The sequence below is a fragment of the Panicum virgatum genome, chromosome 9K (genome assembly GCF_016808335.1).
Source record: "Panicum virgatum strain AP13 chromosome 9K, P.virgatum_v5, whole genome shotgun sequence".
NCBI lineage: Eukaryota > Viridiplantae > Streptophyta > Magnoliopsida > Poales > Poaceae > Panicum > Panicum virgatum.
Window position 1 is genome coordinate 50,415,193 of NC_053144.1, and position 23,512 is coordinate 50,438,704.

At 46.0% G+C, this 23,512-nt stretch overlaps 3 protein-coding genes and 1 long non-coding RNA gene across 7 annotated transcripts; 3 read left to right on the plus strand and 1 right to left on the minus strand.

The window, feature by feature from the left end:
- The first annotated feature begins 7,731 nt into the window (after positions 1–7,731).
- LOC120648087 (UDP-glycosyltransferase 73C5-like) lies at positions 7,732–8,653 on the plus strand. Its single transcript, XM_039924850.1, has 2 exons — positions 7,732–8,061; positions 8,582–8,653. The coding sequence occupies exons 1-2, from the start codon at positions 7,732–7,734 to the stop codon at positions 8,651–8,653; spliced, it is 402 nt and encodes a 133-aa protein (XP_039780784.1).
- A 949-nt stretch (positions 8,654–9,602) lies between these two features.
- Positions 9,603–11,006, plus strand: LOC120652009 (UDP-glycosyltransferase 73E1-like). Of its 3 annotated transcripts, none has more exons than XM_039929697.1 (2): positions 9,603–10,635; positions 10,708–11,006. In XM_039929697.1, the coding sequence occupies exon 1, from the start codon at positions 9,716–9,718 to the stop codon at positions 10,604–10,606; it is 891 nt and encodes a 296-aa protein (XP_039785631.1). In that variant the 5' UTR covers positions 9,603–9,715; the 3' UTR covers positions 10,607–10,635; positions 10,708–11,006. The 3 variants fall into 3 exon arrangements, with proteins under 3 accessions (XP_039785631.1, XP_039785630.1, XP_039785629.1); XM_039929696.1 differs by having other exon boundaries at positions 9,603–10,615; XM_039929695.1 differs by having other exon boundaries at positions 9,603–10,602.
- Positions 11,007–11,486: 480 nt separating this feature from the next.
- Positions 11,487–14,634, minus strand: LOC120652012. Its single transcript, XR_005666410.1, has 2 exons — positions 13,833–14,634; positions 11,487–13,677 (listed from the first exon to the last, which is right to left on the minus strand). It is a non-coding gene; the product is annotated as an uncharacterized LOC120652012 (long non-coding RNA).
- Positions 14,635–16,177: 1,543 nt separating this feature from the next.
- LOC120652008 (UDP-glycosyltransferase 73C4-like) lies at positions 16,178–19,199 on the plus strand. Of its 2 annotated transcripts, none has more exons than XM_039929694.1 (2): positions 16,178–17,756; positions 18,892–19,199. In XM_039929694.1, the coding sequence occupies exon 1, from the start codon at positions 16,254–16,256 to the stop codon at positions 17,736–17,738; it is 1,485 nt and encodes a 494-aa protein (XP_039785628.1). In that variant the 5' UTR covers positions 16,178–16,253; the 3' UTR covers positions 17,739–17,756; positions 18,892–19,199. The 2 variants fall into 2 exon arrangements, with proteins under 2 accessions (XP_039785628.1, XP_039785627.1); XM_039929693.1 differs by having other exon boundaries at positions 16,183–17,756; positions 18,889–19,199.
- The last annotated feature ends 4,313 nt before the right edge of the window (positions 19,200–23,512 follow it).

Genomic DNA, 23,512 nt, shown 5'->3' on the forward strand with positions numbered 1-23,512 from the left:
GCCCCTACCGCCCGGCAGGGGGGCGGCAGGGGGCCGGCTGCCCCGCAGACGGGCGGTAGGCCCCCTGCCGCCCCCTTGCCAGATGGTAGGGGTATAAACCTGTAAATTGTGAAACCGAAAATATATTTCTGTAAAAACGATTTTGAAAAATATAAAAATAAAAAAACATGCCAGGCCAGGAGGAGGTAAATGCACAGACCCTTTTGGGCCAGATGGCTTTTCAGGCCCAATTTGATTGCCCTAGGATTTATTTCGTAGGTCCTGTTTAGGACGATTGTGCCACAAAATCGCAGCCCAGGAGCACGCACGCTCCGAGTGATAATTTCATTCAACTCTGGGCACCCAACCAGCCCATCGTCGTAAAAACTGACTGCTTCTTATGCAGACGAAGAAAACTGATCGGCGGATATATGACCTTGGGGATGCATCAACTATCTCCGCCACACGGGGGAACCTCTGCCTGGTCAATTTGCTCACAGTGTTCTAGCTCCACATTGAGCCAGCCCTTGCATCTCCGGATCCGACTTGTTCCTCTTAGCTCCATATTAACGAGACATTTTCCCGCTGATCAACTAAATAGTTTGTTTTTAGGAGAACACACTAAATAGTTTAGGGACTTAAACTGAAATCTTAGAGTTTGATTTTATCTAGATGATAATGTCGAAATAGTTTAAAGGCCTAGCATATAATTTACTTTGTCACTTTTATTAGAACAAATTAGTTTTTTAGGCAATCTAACTCACCCCGCCGCCCCCATCTAAGGATAACCATATGGTCCTTACACTCTTAGAGGGCGTTTGCTATGGCTTCAGCTGGCTTTGGCTCTCACGCTGTTCATATACTGCTCATCGCTGGATTGTGAAGCAGGTGAAGCTAAAAAAATCGACTTCACATCTCCCTCAGTTGTTTTTTGCTTTCATTCAGTCTTCTCTCTACCAGGAGCGAATCCGGCCAACATATGAAGAGATTCATCTTACTTCTCATTTTCTTCTTCCCAAAAATAGAGAGAGGTTTAGGGAATATCAATTGATCTTGAGGAGATAGAGGGACTTGAGCCCCCTAGCTTTCCTTGTAGATCTGCCATTGCTATCTACTGTTTAGAGTAGTGACAACTCAAAGAGCTGAAGCTGACGCCGGACCGAGCCTTACCAAAAAGGGCCTTAAAGATGAAGTAGTTATGCCAATCATAATAATATATTAATGTTTCTAAAAAATATATAATAATATTGAGGCATTTTATACGTCTATATTGTCCGTGCAAATAAGGTCTACTAACTGCAATTACTACCTAGGCCTTGTTTAGTTGCGTAAAGATTTGGGTGTAAAACACTGTAGGCCTTGTTTACATTCACAGTGCTTTGGGGGCAATAATTCGTTAGGTCAATCAATGGTGCGGGTCCTGTAGGTTGGTGGCGCGCAACACGTGGAACACGTGGTTGATGATGGCGGGGCCGGGGTAATTGGTGATAGGACTGGACTCTGGTGGTGGCGTGGTGCTACTGTCGCCCTGCCCCTGCGTGAGGGGGCAGATGCAGATCAGGCAGAGAGGCCAACAGAGGAGTGGCGGAGTGTGTGCTGCTCTGCTTTTGCTGGTCGGTACCACTGTGTTTGTTTGGCTGTGGCTCGTAGCTGCTCATTTGTTATGAGAAAAAAATACTGCTGGTTGATTGGTAGTTGATAACTAGTGTTGATTTAGTGTAAGAAAAAAATACTACTGACTGATCGACTGACAAGCCAAGCACGCCGCTGCTAGGCTTGAGAGGAAGCAAACAGGGAGGATCCGTTGCTGGAGAGAGAGAGGATCCTATTGAAAATACAAATTCATGTCAGTGCTGTTCACAGTCTCAAGTAACGCCCATCTTTTGCATCTTTTGGTACGTGCATTTCTGAACTGTTTGTAAAACTAGATCCGTTCTCGGGAACTGTAAAATATATTATTTTAGATTTTTTTCCTAACCATTTTCACTGACTATTCAAGAATTCGTTTGAGTTTTTCTTTTTAAAAAGAAAGGAACTTCGTTTGAGATTTATTTTATTTAAAAAAGAAAGGCATATACATTCAAATTAAACTGTTCTTTTTCTCGGCAAAAAAAAACTAAACTCTTCTGTATATATTAGTGGTGACATCCTCTACCTCCAGTCAATTATGCTTTTTAATTTGCTTCTTGTAGTTGCTATCTGATCTGGCTACACACATGTGTGGTCCACCATGTTGAATCCTCTGATCGATGACAGAAGAAAACAAGCAATTAACTAGATAAAATATACATGCATGCCGGCCACGTGAGAAGTAAGTTTTGAGCTTTACAGAGCCGTAATAAGCGACAAGTGACAAGTAAGTTTTGAGCTTTACAGAGCCGTAATAAGCGACAAGTGAGAAGTAAGTTTTGAGCTTTTTTTTTTTTGAAGAAAAGTTTTGAGCTTTACAGAGCCGTAATAAGCGTAACTGATGACAGAGTTGTGTCAGCTCAATCCGAGTTGGAGGAGCGAGAAACGCCGGACCGGCGACTCGTGAGTCGTGAGTCGTGACTCGCTCACTCAAAACAGCAGACCCGAGGCAGAGTCGCCTGCTCCCAGACCGTCATTGGTTATTCTGCTGGCGATTTATTCCTCCCCTCCAATCAGATTGTATCTACATGTCTGCACTAAGTTTTTGGTCATAAATGCAATAGCTCTCTTAGCAAACCTAATAGCCAACTTTATTATATGGACTGACTGTGTCGAAGGCTCAATGTGATGTGGCTGTTGCATTCCGCGAGCAGTTAGTTAAACCACTAGCCATGCTCTAATTGGTGGTGGTCCGAACTCCCAAGCCCAGGCTCTGTGTCATTAGTCTGGAACTCTGGATGGCAGATGGCTCGCTCTATAGCTAGCCAACTGCCAATCTGACTGGTATCTTTGGATCAGTGACTTGTGAATCCGGATCCACATGTTAATGACAGTGACTTGTGAACCCGGATCCACATGGTAATAATAACGAGGCATTACAACAATATTATAGGAAGCTCGTCATGCTGTATGTAAACTAGCAGTACATTGCTTTGTGTACTCCAGCAGTTGTAGATCTCAATGCATGCTAGCGCCACCCGGCCGTTGGCAGCTATCAGCAGCAGCCATCACCGGCGGAGCCGGGATTTAAAAGTTGGGTATTTATATTAAAAAAACATTCAATACAAAAATGTTAAAAGTTCAAATTAAAAATGGTCCATGCAACAAAGAGAAATCAAAATTGTTTTTCTTTTCATTTCTCATGTGATGATTTTTCACAAAATTATTTCCACTAGACCAAATAAAATAGATGCAAGTAGCTCTACAAATATTTGAAATCACTAACTTGCTATTTATTTCTCATAGCTCCGTGATCCACGCTAAAAAAAACATACACACCACCGTGCAAATACTAATAGGGGCTCCTGCAAGGTGCGAGACCGGGGGGCTCGAACCCCGACTGGTTAGTTGCCTATCGGCAGCCAATCACTGAGCTACACCCCTTCTTCTGCTCCTCGAAGAGCAGCTATGGCACTTGATCTTGAGGGTCAGTGCATCTGTAATCTCCCTTGCATGTGATGCACTGCCCGGGTGGGATGTGAGGCATGGGACATCTCTGTGTCGGCGTTAAGCTGAGTTATTAGAAATTTAAAACTAGAATTCTTTTCCCAACATAACATATACATGTGTGTATATTTGACATATACTTAATTTTCAAGCAAAATAGTTGGGTATTCCTGGGAATACTCAGGCATCCATACTGGCTCCGCCCATGGGTTCAATGGTAAAATGAGTGGTCATGCCGACACAGGAAACCATAGTGGCTTTAGAACTCATTTGGGAGTGTGATGATGTCCGTACTCGTCGTACTCTATTTTTATTCTCTAAAAGAAATATTCTGTTATATTATCAAGATTCCTTTCTTTATATCAATTTCTCCGCATCCATCGTACTCTATATCTCATACTCTATATCTCATTCTCCATACAAGTACGTGAGATGTGCGTGTTAGATTTTTTTTTACCTCCCCACACGCTCTCACTCCCTCCCAGGGGCCTCATGGACCCCACGGGTTAGAGACAATAGCCAGCCAGGACACGCACGCCATGCGCATGACATAGTGTAGGGCGGCGTGCGGCTCCCGCCGGCGACAGGGCCGGCCCTGGTAAGCATCACGCAACTATTTAGTGCAATTTTCTCTTTTTGGTTTCTTTTTGTAAAATTTTTTGTTTAACCTCAAACTTTGCATGATGTTAAATACTTATGTGTTCTATCTGTTTATTTTTTTATAATTTTTAGTGCACAAATTTTATTATAATTAAAATTAATAATACGATAACGCCGGATACGTTCTTAGGAAGAGATCAATAGTACGTGGTTGTAGCTAGCCTAGCTCCAACTGTTGCACCACGAGGCAGCCGCTGGCACGTACGTGCATGCAGTGCAGCAGCAGAGGCTAGCTGTTGACGAGCCGGTAGGAATATGGTCAAAATGATGCGTGCGCAGCGGCAGCGGCAGATGATGAGCAGACGCCGGTCCGATGCCAACTCAACAGCAACGAGGCATTTCTAGATGATAATCCCTAAACTTGAAATTTTAGATTTTGATTTATCTAGATAATAATCTTGAAATAGTTTAAGGATCCGGTGTATAATTTACTCCGTCGTTTTATTAGAACAAATAAATTTTAAGCAACCTAACTCACCCCGTCCCCTCTAAGGACAACCATACAGTCCTTACCCTCTCTTAGCGTGTGTTTGCCACGGTTTCAACTGACACTGTTCATATATTGCTCATCACTATAGTGTGAAGTCAGTGAAGCTAAGAAAGAAAACTAGCTTCATCTCTCTGTCAATTGTTTTTTCTTTGCGTTCCAACTTCTCTCTACGGTTTAGAACAATGACGATCACCCAAACAGCTGAAGCCGTAGCCGCCTTGACAAAAGGGGCTTTAAAGATGAAGTGAAGCAGCTATGCCAATCATAATACTAATATTTTTAAAAGGAATAATAATATTAAGGCACTATGTATTATTGCATCTATAGTGTCCATACAAATAAGACCTACTTACTGCAATTACTACCCGATGATGAAGACGGTGGAGCGTCATTGTCGATCTCATCTGTGGCCGTCAATTGTCCTCTCTGCTGCCTTCCTAACCCCGGTAGCACCTAGCAACGCACATAGTACTCCAGTAACTCCCCTCGTCTCTGTTGGTTCTTGTTTCGCCGCAGCCGGTTCTTTTGATGTAAAGTTTTTGAAATATACAGACACATATTTAAAGTATTAAATGTAGACTAATAGCAAAATAAATTTCAGATTTCGCCTGTGAACTTTGAGGTGAATTTATTAAGACTAATCAATCTGTCATTAGTAAATATTTACTGTAGCACCACATAGTCAAATCATGACACAATTAGACTCAAAAGATTTGTCTCGCAATTTACACGTGAACTGTGCAATTAGTTTTTTCTTTCTTTTATTTATATTTAATACTCCATATATGTGTCCAAATATTCGATGTGACATTTTTTTGCCAATTTTTTTTTGAAATCTAAACAAGAAGCCACAGCCACTCCTGCCTTTTCCTGAATCCTCACAATTCTGTCTATTCCATGCTCACCAATAATTTGTTAGCGTGCACATCAAGTATGGTGGGACGGATCTTTCCCGCCCGTGTGGTAAAGAACCCTAAAATTTGATTTAGATTATTAAAAAATCAGACTCTAATTTTATACCATTTCAAACTAAAAATATATAAAAATCAACCATGACCCATGTTTGGGACGGTGGCCAGCGTAAGCGCGTGGCGTATAAGCAAAACGCGGCTCGAAATCCGCTTCTCGCTTTTTTGCGTCGGCACGTTGAAACTGCTACTTTTTTGCGATGTGTGATTTTGCAACGCGCGTTGAACGCTGGCCGTTTGGCGGGTGTATTGTGCGTTTTTGGCTCAAATGCGTCCAGGGGCGGAGACAAGGGGGCGGGCAGGCGCCATGCCCCCTAATGTTGGTATAACTACACATAAATCTCCCTAATTTCATTGCTAATGTTGCTCATTAACAAGGTGTGGCTCCTCCTAATTATCAGCATTAGTAAATTAGCCCCCTTTATGTTTCAATCCTGACTCCGCCCCTGAAACAAACACGCCAATATCACTCTGTTCGCTTTAATTAGTTAATGATATTTTTCTTTCACACCAGCCATCATTAATTATAGTCAGTCATTAATGTTTTTCTCTCCCAACAAATAAACATCATCTACTGGTCACATCCAGCCATTAGTATATCTACTGCAGCATAGAGACAGGCCCACGAGTCCCTCTGCAGTAGGATTTCGAATGGCGCGTAACGTGGAGCACGTGGTTGATGATGGAGATACCGGGGTAATTGGTGATGGGACTGGTGGTCAACTTCAACAACGAGAGCTGTTCTGTGAGCCAAATCCATCTTTTCCTCGCGTTAACAGTACTTTGCATCGGTGCCTCAAATTCGTGCCTCTAACAGCCATTGCATCCTCTAACAGCCATTGCATCCGGCGGCGATTCCCCGTGCGACCGTGCCCCCGCCACTGCCCCTGCTCTGGCTGCGCTCCTTGCCACTGCCTGCGGAGGCGAACTGGCGGTGCGCTCCTCCACGCCGCGCCATCGCCTTCCGCCTCGTCGCCCGGCGGGCTCGGCCTCCGCCGTGCTCGCCTCGTCGGCGTCCACGCAGGCCCGCCGCAGAGCCCGCCCCGGCTGGATCTCGGCCAAGAGACGCGTGCGGGGCGGCGGCCATGGGAGGGGCGGAGCAGATGTGACACCTTAGGTGTCTGCACAGTAGAACTGTATTTATTCTATGCATCATGTGCTTAATTGCTTGAACAAGAGTCTTATTTAAAAATAGTAATAAGGTTAATTGTGTAAATATGATTTGATGTAAGGACCTTCCTATAATTTAATTTGAATAAGATGGGTGAATATTACTTTTGTGGAGAGTTTCTTTGTAAAATTTAGTGTAATCTTTACATGGCAGGAAATTTTACTTTTAAGTCTGAAATTCAGATGAATTTGCTTTGGAAAAGATGAAAATCCATTAAATTCAAAATCATTTCTATGTTTTCAAAATAACCTTTCAAACTTTGGTCAAATCAAATTTTGCACAACATCAAAGTTATAGATCTTGAAAAGTTGAACAACTTTTATGTTGGACACTTTTTCATTTGAGCCCTAGTTTAGGAGTTATTTTTATTTTACAGTAGGACCCCTAAACTTTTCTAAAATTTTAAACAGGTCCAGCTTGTGTCTTCCTCCTCTCTCCCTCTCTGCTTCCTCTGCTGCCGGCGCAGAGCGGTGCCGCCCGCCACCGAGGGAGGGCTGCAGGCCACCTCCTGCTCGCTGTGTCCTTCCACGCGTCGTGCCCGGGCTCCTCGCCGCCCTTTTCCCCTCGCGCTGGACCTCCCCCGCTCCTACCACGCACCCCCGAGGCCCCAGTCGGCCGCTACATCGCCACCGCCGTGGCAAGCTCGGGGAAGAGCCCCGACTCCTCTTCTCTCGCGCGCTTCAGCACTAGGGGAACTTCCGCATCCCAATCCCCTCACTCTCTCGCCACTTCCCCGCTCCAAATCTCCAGAACGCCGCCACCGCCCACCCGAATGCCGGCGAGCTCGAGCTCACCGTTGCCCCGCTCCTCCACGGCCGCTCACCCTCATCTGGGTGGTCCGGAACGCCGGCGGCTACGACGAGGCGGTGCGCGCCGTCCTGGGGGAGATGGAGGCGCGCGTGGCGGGGCGCGGCCTGCTCGTCCGGGGGTGGGCGCCCCAGGCGGTGATCCTGTCCCACGCCACGGTGGGCGGCTTCGTGACGCACTGCGGCTGGAACTCGACGCTGGAAGCCATCACGGCGGGGCTGCCGGTGGTGACGTGGCCGCACTTCACGGACCAGTTCCTGAACGAGAAGATGGCCGTGGAGGTGCTGGGCATCGGCGTCAGCGTCGGGGTCAAGGAGCCCCTGGCGTTCCAGGCCGCGAACAAGGAGATCCTGGTGGGGCGGGACGTGGTGGAGAAGGCCGTGAGGGACATCATGGGCGCCGGGGAGGAGGCCGACGGGAGGAGGCAGCGGGCGCGCGAGCTCGCCGCCAAGGCGAGGGCGGCCGTGCAGGAGGGCGGGTCGTCGCACGCCAACCTGCTGGATCTGGTCAAGCGTTTCCAGAAGCAGGGCGCAGCCGCGCCTAGTGACAAGTCTAGCGCAGCATGATCGAGTAACCAAACCGGGAGGACGGATGACGGTGTGTGCCAATGTCACCAGAGAGAACTTGCCCTCTGTTCAATGGGTAAAAATGCGGCTGATGATTTCGGCTAACCCAACACTGTTCTATGTGAGAGAATAAATCGAAGGCTGAACAAAAGACTAGCCGAAATAAGCTAAAAGTAGACAAATATTGGTGTCGGCAAACTAAATTTTTATTGTTTTGCTTCTGTTTCGTGCTTCTGAACCGACAAAACTGATGCCTTCTTAGCACATCCTATATTTATGGACATTTTTGAGAAACTGGATCCGCTAATTTTGAGATAGAAAATTGTTCGTTTTCGGTCAATTCTAATTTGCGGGTGCCCGCCAGATTCCCAACGTCCGGTCGATCTCCGACATGCCCACCTTTCCATTTTCGGCATATGTGTGGATGCCATATTAATTCCCTTTCCCTTTTCACGATTGGCTTTCCCGCAAATCCTGAGCGCGCGTGAAAACAAAAATTAGTTGTGGGACCAATGTTAACGGAGAACATTTTTCAGAAGCCATTTTTTTAGGGATGTGGGATAATTGGGTGTAAAATATGGGTGGGGGGTGTGAAAATAAAAGTAACTTTTAACAAAATATTATATTGAAAAGATTGGAAAGAATAATATAAATTTATTGGAAAATTTAATTACTTGTAAAAACTTTTGACATTAGCGCTTAGAAAAAGCATATTATTAAAAATTTTTGTTGGAAAAAATTGTAAATGGAAACATATATATCGAAATTTTTTGAGAAAACAATTATTTAAGAAAAATGTGTGCTAGAAAAATATTTTATTTTGAGTAAAAAATATATTGAGTAAAAAAATATTTCGAGCTTAAAAAGAGGTGGTGGAAAAGTTTTAGACAGAAAACTTTGAAGATAGATAATAAAAAGGTGAAACTAACAATTAAACGTAAAAGAGGGAAAAAAGATTACTGTCACAAAATAAAAACTATCGAACAAAACTTTACATGGGTAGTGATTAACTTTTTGTTTTAACTCACGATACAGTACGATATTTTTTTACCAAACAAAAAAGAAATAAAAAAGGATTTGTTTTCCTTGAATTCTGCTTGACTCGGGAGGAGGGAAGGAATGGGAATGGAGAACGCGAGAGAGGAGGAAAAGAAAATGAGAAATGAAACAAACACGGGAAAAGGAAAACAAGCCGCACGTGGTGGACGGTCGGTCGGTCGACCGCGAGATGGCTTCCGAGCGGGCGATTGTAAAACCAACATTGGGCACTGTTCCTCCCATTTGCGTGAGCTGGGGTTTTCTTGTCGCCGACAGCCACCAAAACCATAAACCCTAGTTTGTCAGTGACTCAGTGATCAACAACTAGTAGTACTCGTAGTATGTTGACATCCATGGCACCGCTGGAGCAGGTGTGGTGCCTCTGCCTCGAGCTGAAGGCGGCGGCCACATACTGATCCCGCACACGGAGCTCCCTGAGTTCGTGAGGAGCTAGAAAATCATGGATGGCCCCGTCCTGGATCGGATGACCGCAAGCGTGAAAAGGTGTGCCGGCCGGGCCGTGAACACCTTCTTCGACCTAGAGCAAGGGTACTGCGAGATTTTCACTAGCAGTATAAAGACGAAGCCCTCCTACTTTGTTGGGCCCCTCTCGCTGCCGCCGGCAGCGGCGGCGCCGGCACCAACAACAGGAGACAGCGCAGGAGCAGGGCACTCGCCGCCGTGCATCGAATGGCTCGACAGAATGCCGTCTCGATCGGTCGTGTTCCTGTGTTTCGGCAGCTTGACCCATGTCTCCGACGCCCAGCTCGTGGAGCTGGCTCTCGGGCTCGAGGCCTCGGGGAAGCCGTTCCTGTGGGTCATCAGGGACAATGATACGTGGTCGCCGCCGGATGGGTGGATGGATCGCGTTGGTGCGAGGGGCATGGTCGTCAAGGGCTGGGCGCCGCAGACGCGGATCCTGGAACACCAGGCGGTGGGGGTGTTCGTGACCCACTGCGGCTGGAACTCCGTCATGGAGACGGTGACCGCCGGCGTGCCGGCGCTGACGTGGCCGATGGTGTTCGAGCAGTTCATCATCGAGCGGCTGCTGACCGAAGTGCTGGAGATCGGGGAGCGGCTGTTCCCGGAGCGTGCCGGGGTGCGTAGCACCAGGTACGAAGAGCACGACCTGGTCCCGGCAGAGGTCGTGGCGCGGGCGGTGACCAAGTTCCTGGAGCCCGGAGGCAGAGGAGACGCGGCGAGGAGACGGGTGAAGGAGCTCTCCGCCCGAGCTCGTGCTGCCGTGGCGGAAGGCGGCACCTCTCACCGCGATCTGCAGCGCCTCATCGACGACCTCGTGCAAGCAAGAACAGAGCAGCGGCAAAGTAACAGCAGCACCCTCAAAAAGTAACTAGTACAGGTATACCGTATAGCAAATAAGTACGCTGTTCGCATTTGATTATCTGATCTGAGCTCATGCAGATACTGATATGACCTTTTGGTTGCTTGAAGGATTCCAGTGCATGCATCATGCATGCCATTGCCATTCTGAAGGCTGAAGCTTCCGAGGTGGAAGCATCGATCTACTGTAAGACTACACGTCGGCCAATACGTGCAAGAAAGTAGTTTTTTCTGCAAAACTCAGGACTGATTATCTTTTCTGAAAAATTTATTGATTAATCGTTGCGGCAAATCTAAAACCCATGTAATGCTTGTGGGTTTGAAGTTTGTCGTGTACGCCCTACTTTTTTTTGCGTCGTATTTAGTTTTGGAAGAAAGTAGCAAATAAGTGTCGTATTTTGGTTTGCATATGCCTCGGTTCCTTCCAAACAATTAAGTCCGCATGCATGCAGCTAGTGTATTAGTAGTGCGGCCGCGGATTAGTAAAGCACACGGTCATGCAGGGAGAGAGACTGTGTCAAGCGCTACTCCCTCCGTCTCATAAAAATTATTTTGTTTAGAAATGACCTTGTTACCTTACCCCTAATTAATTATAGCAATTGTTGCGATTGAAAATTACATTATTTATTATTCTCAAAATCCTTAATAAATGCAAATGCAATGAAAACATAAAAATAGCATGTACCGAAGTATTTGATTGGCTTTATACCTCTCTCTCTACATAATAGTTTCTTAGTACATATGCCATAAGTTTTACTCCCTCCATCCTTGAATGTAAGGTGCTCTAGGTAGAAAAAAGACGCATTTACCCTTTATTAGTGCATTGTTCAGTTAATTAATTGCTTAATTTTTGGTTGGCTGTTCAGCTGCCCACACCAAAACCAAAAAGATTAGCATAACTTTTTACTCTCTCAGCCAAGCCAACCGCAATTGATTTCTTTACAAAATTAATACCAAAACCAAAGAGGTCAGCATGCCTTTTTGAAGGACCTTATGATGCCTTACATTTGGGTACAAATTTTAAACCCTCTAATACGTTACACTCCATGACACGGAGCGAGACACCATCTAAGGCAAAAATCCGTCGATCAGATCCTCAAGCTCCACGTATGCTAAGGCCGGAGAGATCTACTTTGTTCATAGTTCCGAACCCAAATCGGCGTGTGTGGCGTGCCAATCAATTTGTCCTGTAATTGACAAGGAGGATAAATGTTAAATTCCAGTGGCTATCGGCTAGCCAGCCGATATCGGCTATCAAACAGTCGATCTAAAGAAGCATACTGCGCTTAAAGCAACGTAGCTCACGAGCAACACCTAGATCTAGATCCAATCGGCTATGATGATGAGATCACGGAAAGAGCCGATTGTGAGCAGATCTAAACTGGATAACTTGTGATAAAAACTTAAAACGAACTAGATTAAACGCGTTAGCCTAGCAAGATCAAAGTAGATACTGATAACTTATGATAAAAACTACAACAAGATAGACTAAGCCGATTAATCTAAGAAAAGTAGTAACTTCTACCAATAACTTGTGAATAAATAAGATCAAGATAAGAGCGATGATGCGCCATAAACCTAAAATCTAACATATTCGACAATAACTTGAGCGCTATAGAAAGAGGAAGAAGCAATGTGGCATCAACCATGAGCCTATATAGGCAACTTAACTCGGAACTTACCAACAAGATGGAGATCGAAGCCGATGCAGCCTCGCTTGCCGAGAAGAACTTGTAAAGAGAAAAAGGCTACTACTACAAGTAGGATTTTAGCGAAGTCACCGATATAAAAAGTAGATGTGATAAATGTAAAGATTTTTTGTTTGAATGTGGTTGATCAAAATTTACAAAAAAAAACGGGAATCTGCTATTTATAGCCTAAATCTAGACCCCTTTGCGATACGACTTACATGACTTGCGAACAAAGAAAACACTTCTTCTTAAACAAACGACTCAAAACCTATGAAATAACAGCCCTTTCTCAGCTTTATCAACCACGACGTCCCTATTGGCCCACAGGACCAATACGCTATGTTTCCTTCTCCATTCCAGCATCGGCTCGCTTCCTCATCAACAGCCCCATTACTAGGTGGGAAAATTCCCTATATGGCCCTTTTAAAGTTAGCTATTCGTTCCTTAGCCCTCTTTTTTCCCAAAAGTTTTCTATAGGACCTCTTAACTTCATTTTCTCTCTAATATGGCCTTCTGTTAGTTTTGAGTGTTAATGGTGTTAACAACCACGTGAAAAGAGCTTGTGATCCCACAGCCATGACTATATCAGACTTTGTGCCATGTAACCTCGTAGTCTTTCTCTTAACCTGCTCTCTAGGAGCTTGTGATCCCACTGCCATGACTATATCAGACTCTTCTGCATCCTCCCCAGAGTCCAGAATTTCCTCTTCCTCAGACTGAAGGGCCTCCCATAATTCTTCTATGACATGTAAGGGCACCTGGGCAGGACAGGTGTGGTTGTGGCCTCATTTCTCTCCATATTTAAAGCGTAACCCATTCTTTCACCTAAACTGCATCAGCTCTTTCAGTTTCTCTAAATTGTCAGACTTGCCCAACTTGGGTTTCTCGGAGCCTGATTTATCCAATGGCAACAGTTTCGACCGCTCAGAAGTAGTAGTCATTTTACTGCTAGAACAATCCTTCAGAGAGAATCGCTTCCTGCTCATTGCCAACTCTTCTTCCTGAATCAATGTAAGAGCACTTGCCTCTGCAACATTCTTAGGGCGATGTAAAGCAATCACTGAATGAATCTCTTCAGTTAGTCCTCCCAAGAACCGAGTCACAAAATAGGTATCATCATAATGAGTATTGTAGAGCAGAATACCATGGGATAATCGCTCAAACCTCTCCAAGTAATTGGCCATGGTGGAAGTCTGCCTGAGAGAATCCAACTAACGAAGCTGGATTTGATACTGGTCGTGGTCGAATCGGCGAACACCGCCTTGCAGAAATCATCCTAGTCTGTGACTCGCCCACGACGTTCTAGCGTCTGCAGACAGATTGCCGCTGCTCCCTTGAAGTTGAGTGCCGCAAATCGTGTCTTCAATCCGGGGCTCATCACCGAGAAAACCTTGAAATACATTTCACAACGATCGCGCCGTAAGCGAGGATTATCAATATCAAAAGCAGGGAAATGCAATTTGGGAAAATGCGGTGCTCTGCTAGGACCCTCACGAGCGTAATTGCAGAACTCTGAGCGAGAAGAGTGGGATTTTGGAATCATACCCGTGACCGGGCGTGGCGGGTGGGAGCCAAGAATCCCCCCGCCAGCGTCCTGGTGGTGGTCATCCTCGTGGTGCCCGCTGGGACGCTCCCCGGTCGACGCAGATGGGCGTGTCACCGGTGGTGGAGAAAGGTTGAGGTCGAACGGGTCCGTCCACCGAGGTGGCGGTAGAGGTGTCGTAGATGGGCGCAGGAACGGTGGCGGCGGTGGTGGCGCGACCTCGAGGTGTTGAAGTCACGACGCGAGCTGCTCGGACTGCGAGAGGAGCATATCGGTGGCCTCATCTACGGTCATTCACTATGCCTCCAAGCCCAACAGCTTGTCCAATGCCTGGGTCAGCTGGGTCTCAAAGTTGTCGAACTTCTTGGCGAGGTCATCCATGGTCGTTGTCATCGTTGCCTCAAACTTGGTCGGTTTTCACGGCGCCAGGTCGCAGGCACCACGAAATCGAGAACTTCAGAGGCGGGTTCGCGTTCCTCAACTATCCTAAGCGGTGCGAGAGGAAGGTGGGCGGCGCATCGGAATGGCTAACCGACGTTGTGCTATGGCCGCCGCCGCCGGGAAGTCAGTAGCGGGGCGTGGACGCCGGAGTCAGGAACGACTCGGCGGAGCGGCGGCTGGAGCTCCGTGAGAGGGTCTAGGTGAGGAACGAAAAAAATTAGGGGTAAAAGGCTATTGATATCAAATGTCAGGGTTCTACTTGGAATCACTCATCAGATAGGGAAAATGGGTTCATGATTCAGAGTAGATCGAAGCAGGGGAATTGGGGAAGAATAGCAGAGGAAGACGATTGAATGGTTTAGAGTTATGTTACATCATAACCGAATTCGTTACAGCAGCTGGGTTATATACCCGCTGATACTCGGCACGCAAGCCGGATAGCTGGCCCATGGGCCGGGAGCGAAGCCCATTGTAAAGGAAAGAGTCTTCTCCAGCTCTTACTCACACTGACTGGCCGTCCTTACGAGGGTCATTACACCTGCACCTCGAGGCCTTCCACCTCATGCTGCACTGCACGATCGATGTCGTGAAGCTAGGATCGGTGTGCCTTGGCAGGGTCACGCCCATCTTCGACTCCTCTGGCACGCCGTAGTGTGATGGGCGAAGGCTGTGAGCGGGCGGCAATGTTCTCTTCCGGTCTTCCCGGACGCCGAGGCCACCAAGGGTTATCTTCACCGGCTCCAATTTGAGTAGGTCACTGACGAACGAGATGACTGTGTCGCTGGAGAAGCGGCCTGTTCGGTTTCGTTGGAAACGACGCGACTGGGGCTGGCGCTGGACTCGCTGGAAATACTGAGTCTGTGGATGGGCCCAGCAGCTCTCGCCCAGCCGAACAAGGTGAAGAGTGGCAGATCGACGTGAGAGTTTTCGCACCAACAAGCTAAGTAAATAAAACCAATGAGTCTTACTCGGTTAATGCACAGGATTGAGTGGGATTGAAGAGATTGAGAGAGAGATTTTGACTTTAATCCCTAACCTACTCCAATCGCTTCCAAACCGAGCGAGCCTGACAAAGAATTAATTAATAAATTAAATGACGAAACAACAAAAAATACCAGAAAAACTCCGGGTTGCCTTGCGGCCAGAAGATGCTGCTTCCTGAAGTTAAGAACACCGCTGCGACATTACGCTCAGCTCAGGCCGGCAAAGCTTCCCGACGTAGTCCCTTCCCTTGACGCAGCGTCGGTTGAGATGTTCCGCTGCTTTGGTCTCGGCGGGGAACGCAAAGAGCTCCGGGATGCAGCGCTTGAGCAAGGCCGGCCGCCGGAGCTCCGGGCCGCGCGCGTCGCGCGCGGCGACAACGCAGCCGTGCTCCGCGCCTCCACCACGGACGCCATCACCGCAGCACGAGCTGAGGCCCACCCAGCAGCCCGCGCAGGTTGACCTTGGGAATCGCCATGAGCTTGGTGCTACTCACCGTGTTCGGCAGGCTGGAGCTGGAGGCTGGAGTTGGAGTAGTGTGAGAGAAAAACACTGTTACCTGGCTGGAAGCTAGAGCTAGAGTAATGTGAGAGAGAGTTACTGTAGGGCTGGAGGCTCAATCCACCAGCCGAACAGGGTGACTCTGCGCAGCATGCGCCACGTGCAGGGATGGTAATGGGTCATGATTCTAGTGATTTTTTATAGCTCAATAAAATTCTTAGTTTTTTTAGTTCAAAATTATAGTATAAAATTAGACCTTAGTCTTTTTAGAGTCCTGTCTTTTGATTTTCCAAAATCACAATATTAGGCCCTTTGCCACCCACGTGCTTCCTCAGTCACTCTCATAATTGGACTCAGTGGTAAACCACAAACTAGCAGTTTACTGTAGCTATCCCTACCTACTACAACACAGCTTCCTCATATATCCGAAGTTGGAGAGACTTTTCCTAACACTACTCCAACCCAGATATCCACCAAGACCTCTGCACTAGTGAGCAATAATGGCTGCTCCTGTCCAGAGCAGGAAGCTGCGCATCCTCCTCATGCCCTTCTTCGCCTCTAGCCACATCGGCCCATTCACCAACCTCGCCGTCCACCTCGCGGCTGCGCGGTCGGACATCGTCGAGGCCACCGTCGCCGTCAGCACGGCGAACGCCGCGGTCGTGCGGTCAGCTCTTGCACGGCAGCTGAGCCCCGGCAGCGCGACGGCGGTGAGGATAGCGACGTACCCGTTCCCGGTGGTGGATGGCCTCCCGCCGGGGGTGGAGAACCTCTCGACCGTCAAGGCCGAGGACGCGTGGAGGATCTCCGTCGCCACTTTCGACGAGACCGTGATGCGGCCCGGCCAGGAAGCCCTCATCAGGGAGCACTCGCCGGACGCCATCATCAGCGATGGGCACTTCTTCTGGAACACCGACATCGCCGCCAATCTCGGCGTGCCATGCATCTCTTTCCAAGTCATCGGAACCTTCGCGGCGACGGCCATCACACACCTCAGGGATGCCGACATCCATGGCATCGCTGAAGGAGGTGTGGTGGCTCTGCCTCGAGCTGAAGGCGGCGGCGACATACTGATCCCGCACACGGAGCTGCCTGAGTTCGTGAGGAGCCAGGAAATCTTGGACGGCCCCGTCATGGATCGGATCACCTCGAGCATCAAAAGGTGCGCCGGCCGGGCCGTGAACACCTTCTACGACCTGGAGCAAGGGTACTGCGACATTTTCGCGAGCAGTATAAAGACACTGCCCTCCTACTTCGTTGGGCCTCTCGCGCTGCAGCCGGCGGCGGAGGCGCCGGCAGAAACAACAACAGGAGACAGTGCAGGAGCAGGGCACTCGCCGCCGTGCATCGAATGGCTGGACAGAATGCCATCTCGATCAGTTGTGTTCCTATGTTTCGGCAGCTTGACCCATGTCTCCGATGCCCAGCTCGTGGAGCTAGCTCTCGGGCTTGAAGCCTCGGGGAAGCCGTTCCTTTGGGCCATCAGGAAGGATACATGGTCGCCGCCGGACGGGTGGATGGATCGTGTTGGGGAGCGGGGCATGCTCGTCAGGGGCTGGGCGCCGCAGACGCAGATCCTGGAACACCAGGCGGTGGGGGCGTTCGTGACCCACTGCGGCTGGAACTCCGTGCTAGAGACGGTGAGCGCCGGCGTGCCGGCGCTGACGTGGCCGATGGACTTCGAGCAGTTCATCATCGAGCGGCTGCTGACCGAAGTCCTGGAGATCGGGGAGCGGCTGTTCCCGGAGGGTGCCGGGGTGCGGAGCACCAGGCCTCAGGAGCACGACCTGGTCACGGCCGAGGTCGTGGCGCAGGCGGTGACCAAGTTCATGGAGCCCGGAGGCAGGGGAGATGCGGCGAGGAGACGGGTGAAGGAGCTCTCCGCCCGGGCTCATGCTGCCGTGGCGGAAGGCGGCTCCTCTCACCGCGACCTGCACCGCCTGATACACGACCTCGTGCAAGCAAGAACAGCCGCAGCAAACTAATAGCAGCACCCTCGAAAAGTAAGTACTACTGCCATGTGTTTAGATATAAAAAAAATTAGCACTACAGTAATTTCGAACCACTGAACAGTATTAAATATTAAAGGTGGACAACTGACCAAACTCGTTACACAACTCGGGATGTAATTGCGAGACGAATCTTTTGAGCTTAATTGTACCATAACTCGTCTATCAATCTGTGCTACCGCACAGTCTAGTTAGAAATATCTAATAATTATCTACCTCACGCTCTCTTTAACTAATTAAATATTCTAATCTAGTACTATAAAACTAAATATTTATCATTATGTAATTGTAATAAATGTGGTAGGTTAGTACCTAATAATTTTTTCTCACTTTGCATCACACCTCCATATATGTTCGATAATATATTTAATTGAACACTTTGTTTGAGCTATGTGAATAACATGAAAATTGGTATTCTTATCTCTTCTCTTATACATGAATATACGGTGACACACACATTATGATTAATATTTCTATATAAATAATAACATAAATACTATATTAATAATGATAGAAATAGTAATTTAGACTTTTACATTGATGTGCTTTAAGATTTTATTATAATAATATAATTTTGATTCAGACGTGGGAGTTTATTTTAATTTTTTATTATATTATCATTGGATAATATATATGAAAATTTAGGGGGTTATGTGATATTATTTTATAATGGCATAAGTGGGTAATTTACGTGAAGATTAGGGAGTTATTTTAGATTATTTTTTATAATGGCAGAGGTGGGTAATTTAGATACATGTTTAGGGTTTACTTTAGTCTATTTTCATAATGACAAATGTGAGTAATTTGTTAGAAAAAAATAATAGATCCAATAGCTATTATAATTAGAGTTGCCGAATTGATGGCCGGATGTTTTTGATTTTTGTGAGAATTTGTAGAATTTTTCTATTTTTTTAGACTGTCCACCTAGGATCTTAGATGGCTTCACCTGAAGGCTTCAAAAAGAGCCTCCAACCTCTAATCATATTTAGTCCTAATCTTCGATTGAAAATTGGTACAGTGAATTTCGTCCAAATTTATACACACCTACTGTTCTCATTTGATTATCTGAGCTCATGCTGCAGTTTGCTGCTAGCAAATTTTGATATGACATTTTTGTTGTGTGAAGGACTATTCCGCACAGCCTCTCTGCTGTGGCTAGAAGTTGAACGACTAGCTGGTGCTATTCTGAAGCTTCGGAGGTGGAACTGGAAGCATCGATGATGTATTTTGTATGGCTACACGTCGGCCAACACGAACAAAGTAGTTTTATTGCAATAAACTTAGGATTCATTATCTTTTCTGAAAAACTTATTGATTACTCGTTGGGGTTAATCTAAAACCCATTTATGCTTGTGGGTGAACAACATCAGGCGACGCGTTTGAAGTTTGTCGCGTACCTCATTATTAGTATTTTTCATTGGTGGCCTATCTCTTTAATTTTGATGTCTGCATGGTCAGGGCTTGGTCACCTAATTTGGTACCCCGCCAGCAGAGCTGTCGGAGATCTTGGGCTACCTACACTTTTTTTTATTAGAACAGTGTCATTATAATTTTTTAAATTCACTCATCTACTATTATATTTTATCTATTTTAAATTATGTCATCATAACTTTACAGCTCTTTGAAACATACTATTACTTATTTTTTATATGTTTCTTCAAATTTATAAACTAAAATATCTCTATTTTTTCCTTCCTCTCATCTCCTCTCTCCTTCGTGGCTCTCCCCTCCATGGCGTGGGCAGATCCGCCGCAACCCCCATTGGCCAGGCCTCCTCCGTCCCACGCCGGGTCACCGCCCCTTCCTATTACTCATGCCTAGGGTGGTAATAGGCCATGGTTCTAATAAACTCTTCACAGTTTAATAAGACTTTTAAAATTTTTAATTTAAAATTATATAAAATTAAAATCTGATCTTTTTAAAGTCCAATCTTTAGATTTTTTCTAGTTTAAAATTTTGGACCTTCACCCCCCTGCTCACGCCGCGACTCGTCCAGCGCCTTCAGGTTCCTCAGGACTGTCCAGGTGATGCTGTCGACGCAGAGGCGGGGCACCCACAGCGTGCCTCATCAGAGCTGCACGTCGAGGACGGAGGATGCGGCGCCGTCATCCTAACGTGCAAGAAAAAGCATAAATCCCATCAATGCTGCTGCTCCATGAAACTTACTTCTTTACTCTAAGCACAGGAAGCTTTTAACTCTAGCACCCAAACTCTCTGGTGTTTGGCACCCAAACTCTAGCATCTCAAAAGATTCCCTTAGCACCAACAATTGTGTGGAGCTGCCCTCGGGCGACGATGTCGCCGGCCTCGGCTGAGGTGGCGGCGAGAGAGTATGTAAATTCAGTTACATTATCTACTACTATTCTCTCTCGCTAGCTCCTAGCAAATAAATTAAAGACAGTGACGAATCTAAAATCTAAATTTAAGGAAGACTTATTTTTCTCTTTTCTCTTTTTCTTCTCTTTCCACCTTCTTTTTTTCTTCCTCTTCATCATCATAGTTCAAAATGGGGGGGGGGGGTGCTTCATGGGCTCTATGGGAGTAGGGGGGCTTGAGCACCCCAGTAAACCCCTAGCTCCCCCACTTGAAGTCTTACGAGAGCACATCTGCCAGAGCTGCACATACCGAAGATAGGAGAGAAATTTTTTCTATTTTTCTATTGTCTTTTAGCTCCATCTCACCCAGCGATATCGCTGGACCATTTGAGAGGGCCTTACAGTGTTTGGAGGCACGTCGTTGTGCATAATTTGTCGACAATAGCTAAATGACACTTAACCTAGCTTGGCCAGTGGGCTTACTAGACCAGTCTCAATGCACAATTTTATGGCATAGTTATATAGATAGAAAACTAGATAACTATGCCAGTCGAGTTTTATAGAGATGAAACTCCTCTATTATCTTATAAAATTCTCTTCTTCTATCTCCTTGTCATGTCATCGAGATGATGTGGCATATAATTTGATACTATAAAACTTCATGAAACTTTCATCATGACTGGCCTGCTCTCCATGGCCAACCTGGTGAACCCTTGGATGACATATCGTTAGAACCTGATATCGTTTGATTTGAGACTACCATGCAATTGAGACAATGAAAGATATAGCAACAATATTTGGCATGATATATCAACTTATATTGTTTAAAGGTAGTGTCTATGTAGTCATATAATCAAAATATCATTTTTAGAACACTCTACAATCCCTAATGTTTGGGTTGGATTCCTATTAAACTCATTCTATTTTATTTATCTATTATATTTGTTCTCTATTCAGTATAAAGACATCACCTCACTCGCTCCCAATGCACAACTTAACAGTTCTAGCGCATAAATTTTTATACTAATATGGAATCTTGCATAAGACTCGTGCATAAGACTCGGTTTCATTCTTTCTCCACAAAGCTCCCTCTCATTTATCTAGCACCACATAAGTAAAAAAAAATTATAAACGGTTGTATAATTATTTTTTTAAAAAAATCATGAGGACTGCCAACGTTCTTATTTAAATGCTTATTATATTGCTTATCATTAATGGTATTCAGTTGGGGCAGGTGAGCGTGTCAGCTAGGAATCATTATTATCTATGGAGCATTGCAGGTGGAGCCTCTCACCAATCTCAAGATGGTGATGCAAAAGAACAAAAAATTTAGAGGCACCATCTGCAATCAACCTATCCGGTCAAAACTACAGTCCAGAAAGGGACACAGTAGCCAGGTTGTTTAAAATTTCAAGAGGCGGCATCAATAGTTTATAGGGCTAGTTTGGTTTTTAAGTTGTGCTCACATTAAATATTTGTATGTCAATTTAAATATTCAGATGATAATTTAATATAAAATTAAGTACATAAGCTTTAGATAAATTTATTAAGTATAATTAAGACACAAACACAACTAGCGGGTGATTACTGTAGCAATTAATGATTAAATTATGAACTAATTAGTCTTAATAGATTCATCTCGTGATTAAATCACGACTTATGAAATTAGTTTTGCAATAAGTCTATATTTAGTACTCTTAATTGATATGAAAATATGTGATGTGACGGAACTTATGACTTGAACTGAAAAACGAGACCTTAATCTTAACTAGTCGTGTGTCTATCACGACTCTAAGCATGGGCCAGTTGTCATATGCTCTTCGGTGCCGGTGCACATCATGCCGGACCGGTACGCGTAGCCCGACATGCGTGGCTGAAAATTTCCCTCGCAAGGATAATAATTTAGTGTGGCATGTAATTGCTTTCCAAATTTTAATAAAAAATATAATTTTCCTAATTTATGCGCCCATCTACTTAACTAAGTGGTACACGTTCGCTACACATAAGATGAAATCTTCAATATAAAGTTGGAGTGTTGCCTTAAATGTTGCTCATTCTAATAGGAGTTCTGGCGGAAAGGGTCCATAATTAAAGAATATTTACTGTAGTATCATCGTATCAAAACTAAGAATTAATTAGGCTTATTAGACTCATCTCGTGAATTAGCAACTATCTGTGCAAAATATTTTATAATTATATTTTATTTGATACTTTTAAATAATAAGATTCTCTTTAATATGATATGACAAAAATTTAGCCCCATGAAAACGAACCCAATGTTGGTTTTACGATCGCCCGCTCGGAAGCCATCTCGCGGTCGACCGACCGACCGTCCACCACGTGCGGCTTGTTTTCCTTTTCCCATGTTTGTTTAATTTCTCATTTTCTTTTCCTCCTCTCTCGCGTTCTCCATTCCCATTCCTTCCCTCCTCCCGATCTAGAGCAGTGCAGCCGGAAGGTCGCTCGGGGCTGCGCCGACGGCGCGCGCCACAGGAGAACGTCGGGCTGCCCCCCACCTATTCCTCTCTTCATCGGCGGATCTCGGCCGGCACGTTCGAGCGGCTGCGGGTCGGCGCGCTCGAGCAGCTCGTCCGTACAATAGTAGCAGTAGGCTACCCACGCGTCCGATCCGCCGCTCCCTCGCCGTCCGGAGGTGGCTTCCGCCGCCTTCGCCTTCACCTCGCCGGCGGCCTCCGCCGTCGCCGCCCGGTCCAAGGCACGACCTGCCCCTAACCCTCAGTCCCTACCAATTTGCTGCTCTACTGGTCCAGGGACTGAATGTCTTCTGTGATGGCTTGTTGATGGGCGCAGGTGCTTGGAGGGGGAAAGAATCAGGGGAGAAATTAAATGGCTGCCGCGTGGGGATCACGAGGAAGGTGACCGCCTGCTGGCTTTTCTAATTGCTCATACTCGTAGCCTCGTACTGCTTATTTGGATCATGGAGTTGATTTGGCGAATTACTTGGGTGCTGTAGCATGAGATGCCCATGGGCCATGGTTATCGTCGTGTATGGTCTGTCAATTGTTAGCCAGCAGTTCCTTAATTAGCAATTCATGAATTGAGACAACTTATAGCTTTTTTGCCGAATTCTAGTCTATGTGATCTGCTATGTTATCAGTTACTGCAGGTTTCTAGGACATTATCTGCCTTCCCATATAAGCATGTAGGTTACTGTTGAGTAAGCAACAGGATTGTCCTGCTAACCATTGATCTATAAGCATGTCACAGGATCATCAACTTTGAATGGAGGACTACTTGCATTAATAACTTTTGCAAGAAAAGATATGCTCCATACTATGTTTCTGCATGCAGAAAATATCATAAGTTCACTTATGAACACATCTGTTGGAGCTTAAGTGCTTTCAGAGCATAAGCAAATAATTGTCTTAGAGTTCTGAATTGAACCGAGAACCTCATTTCATGATAAATAAAATG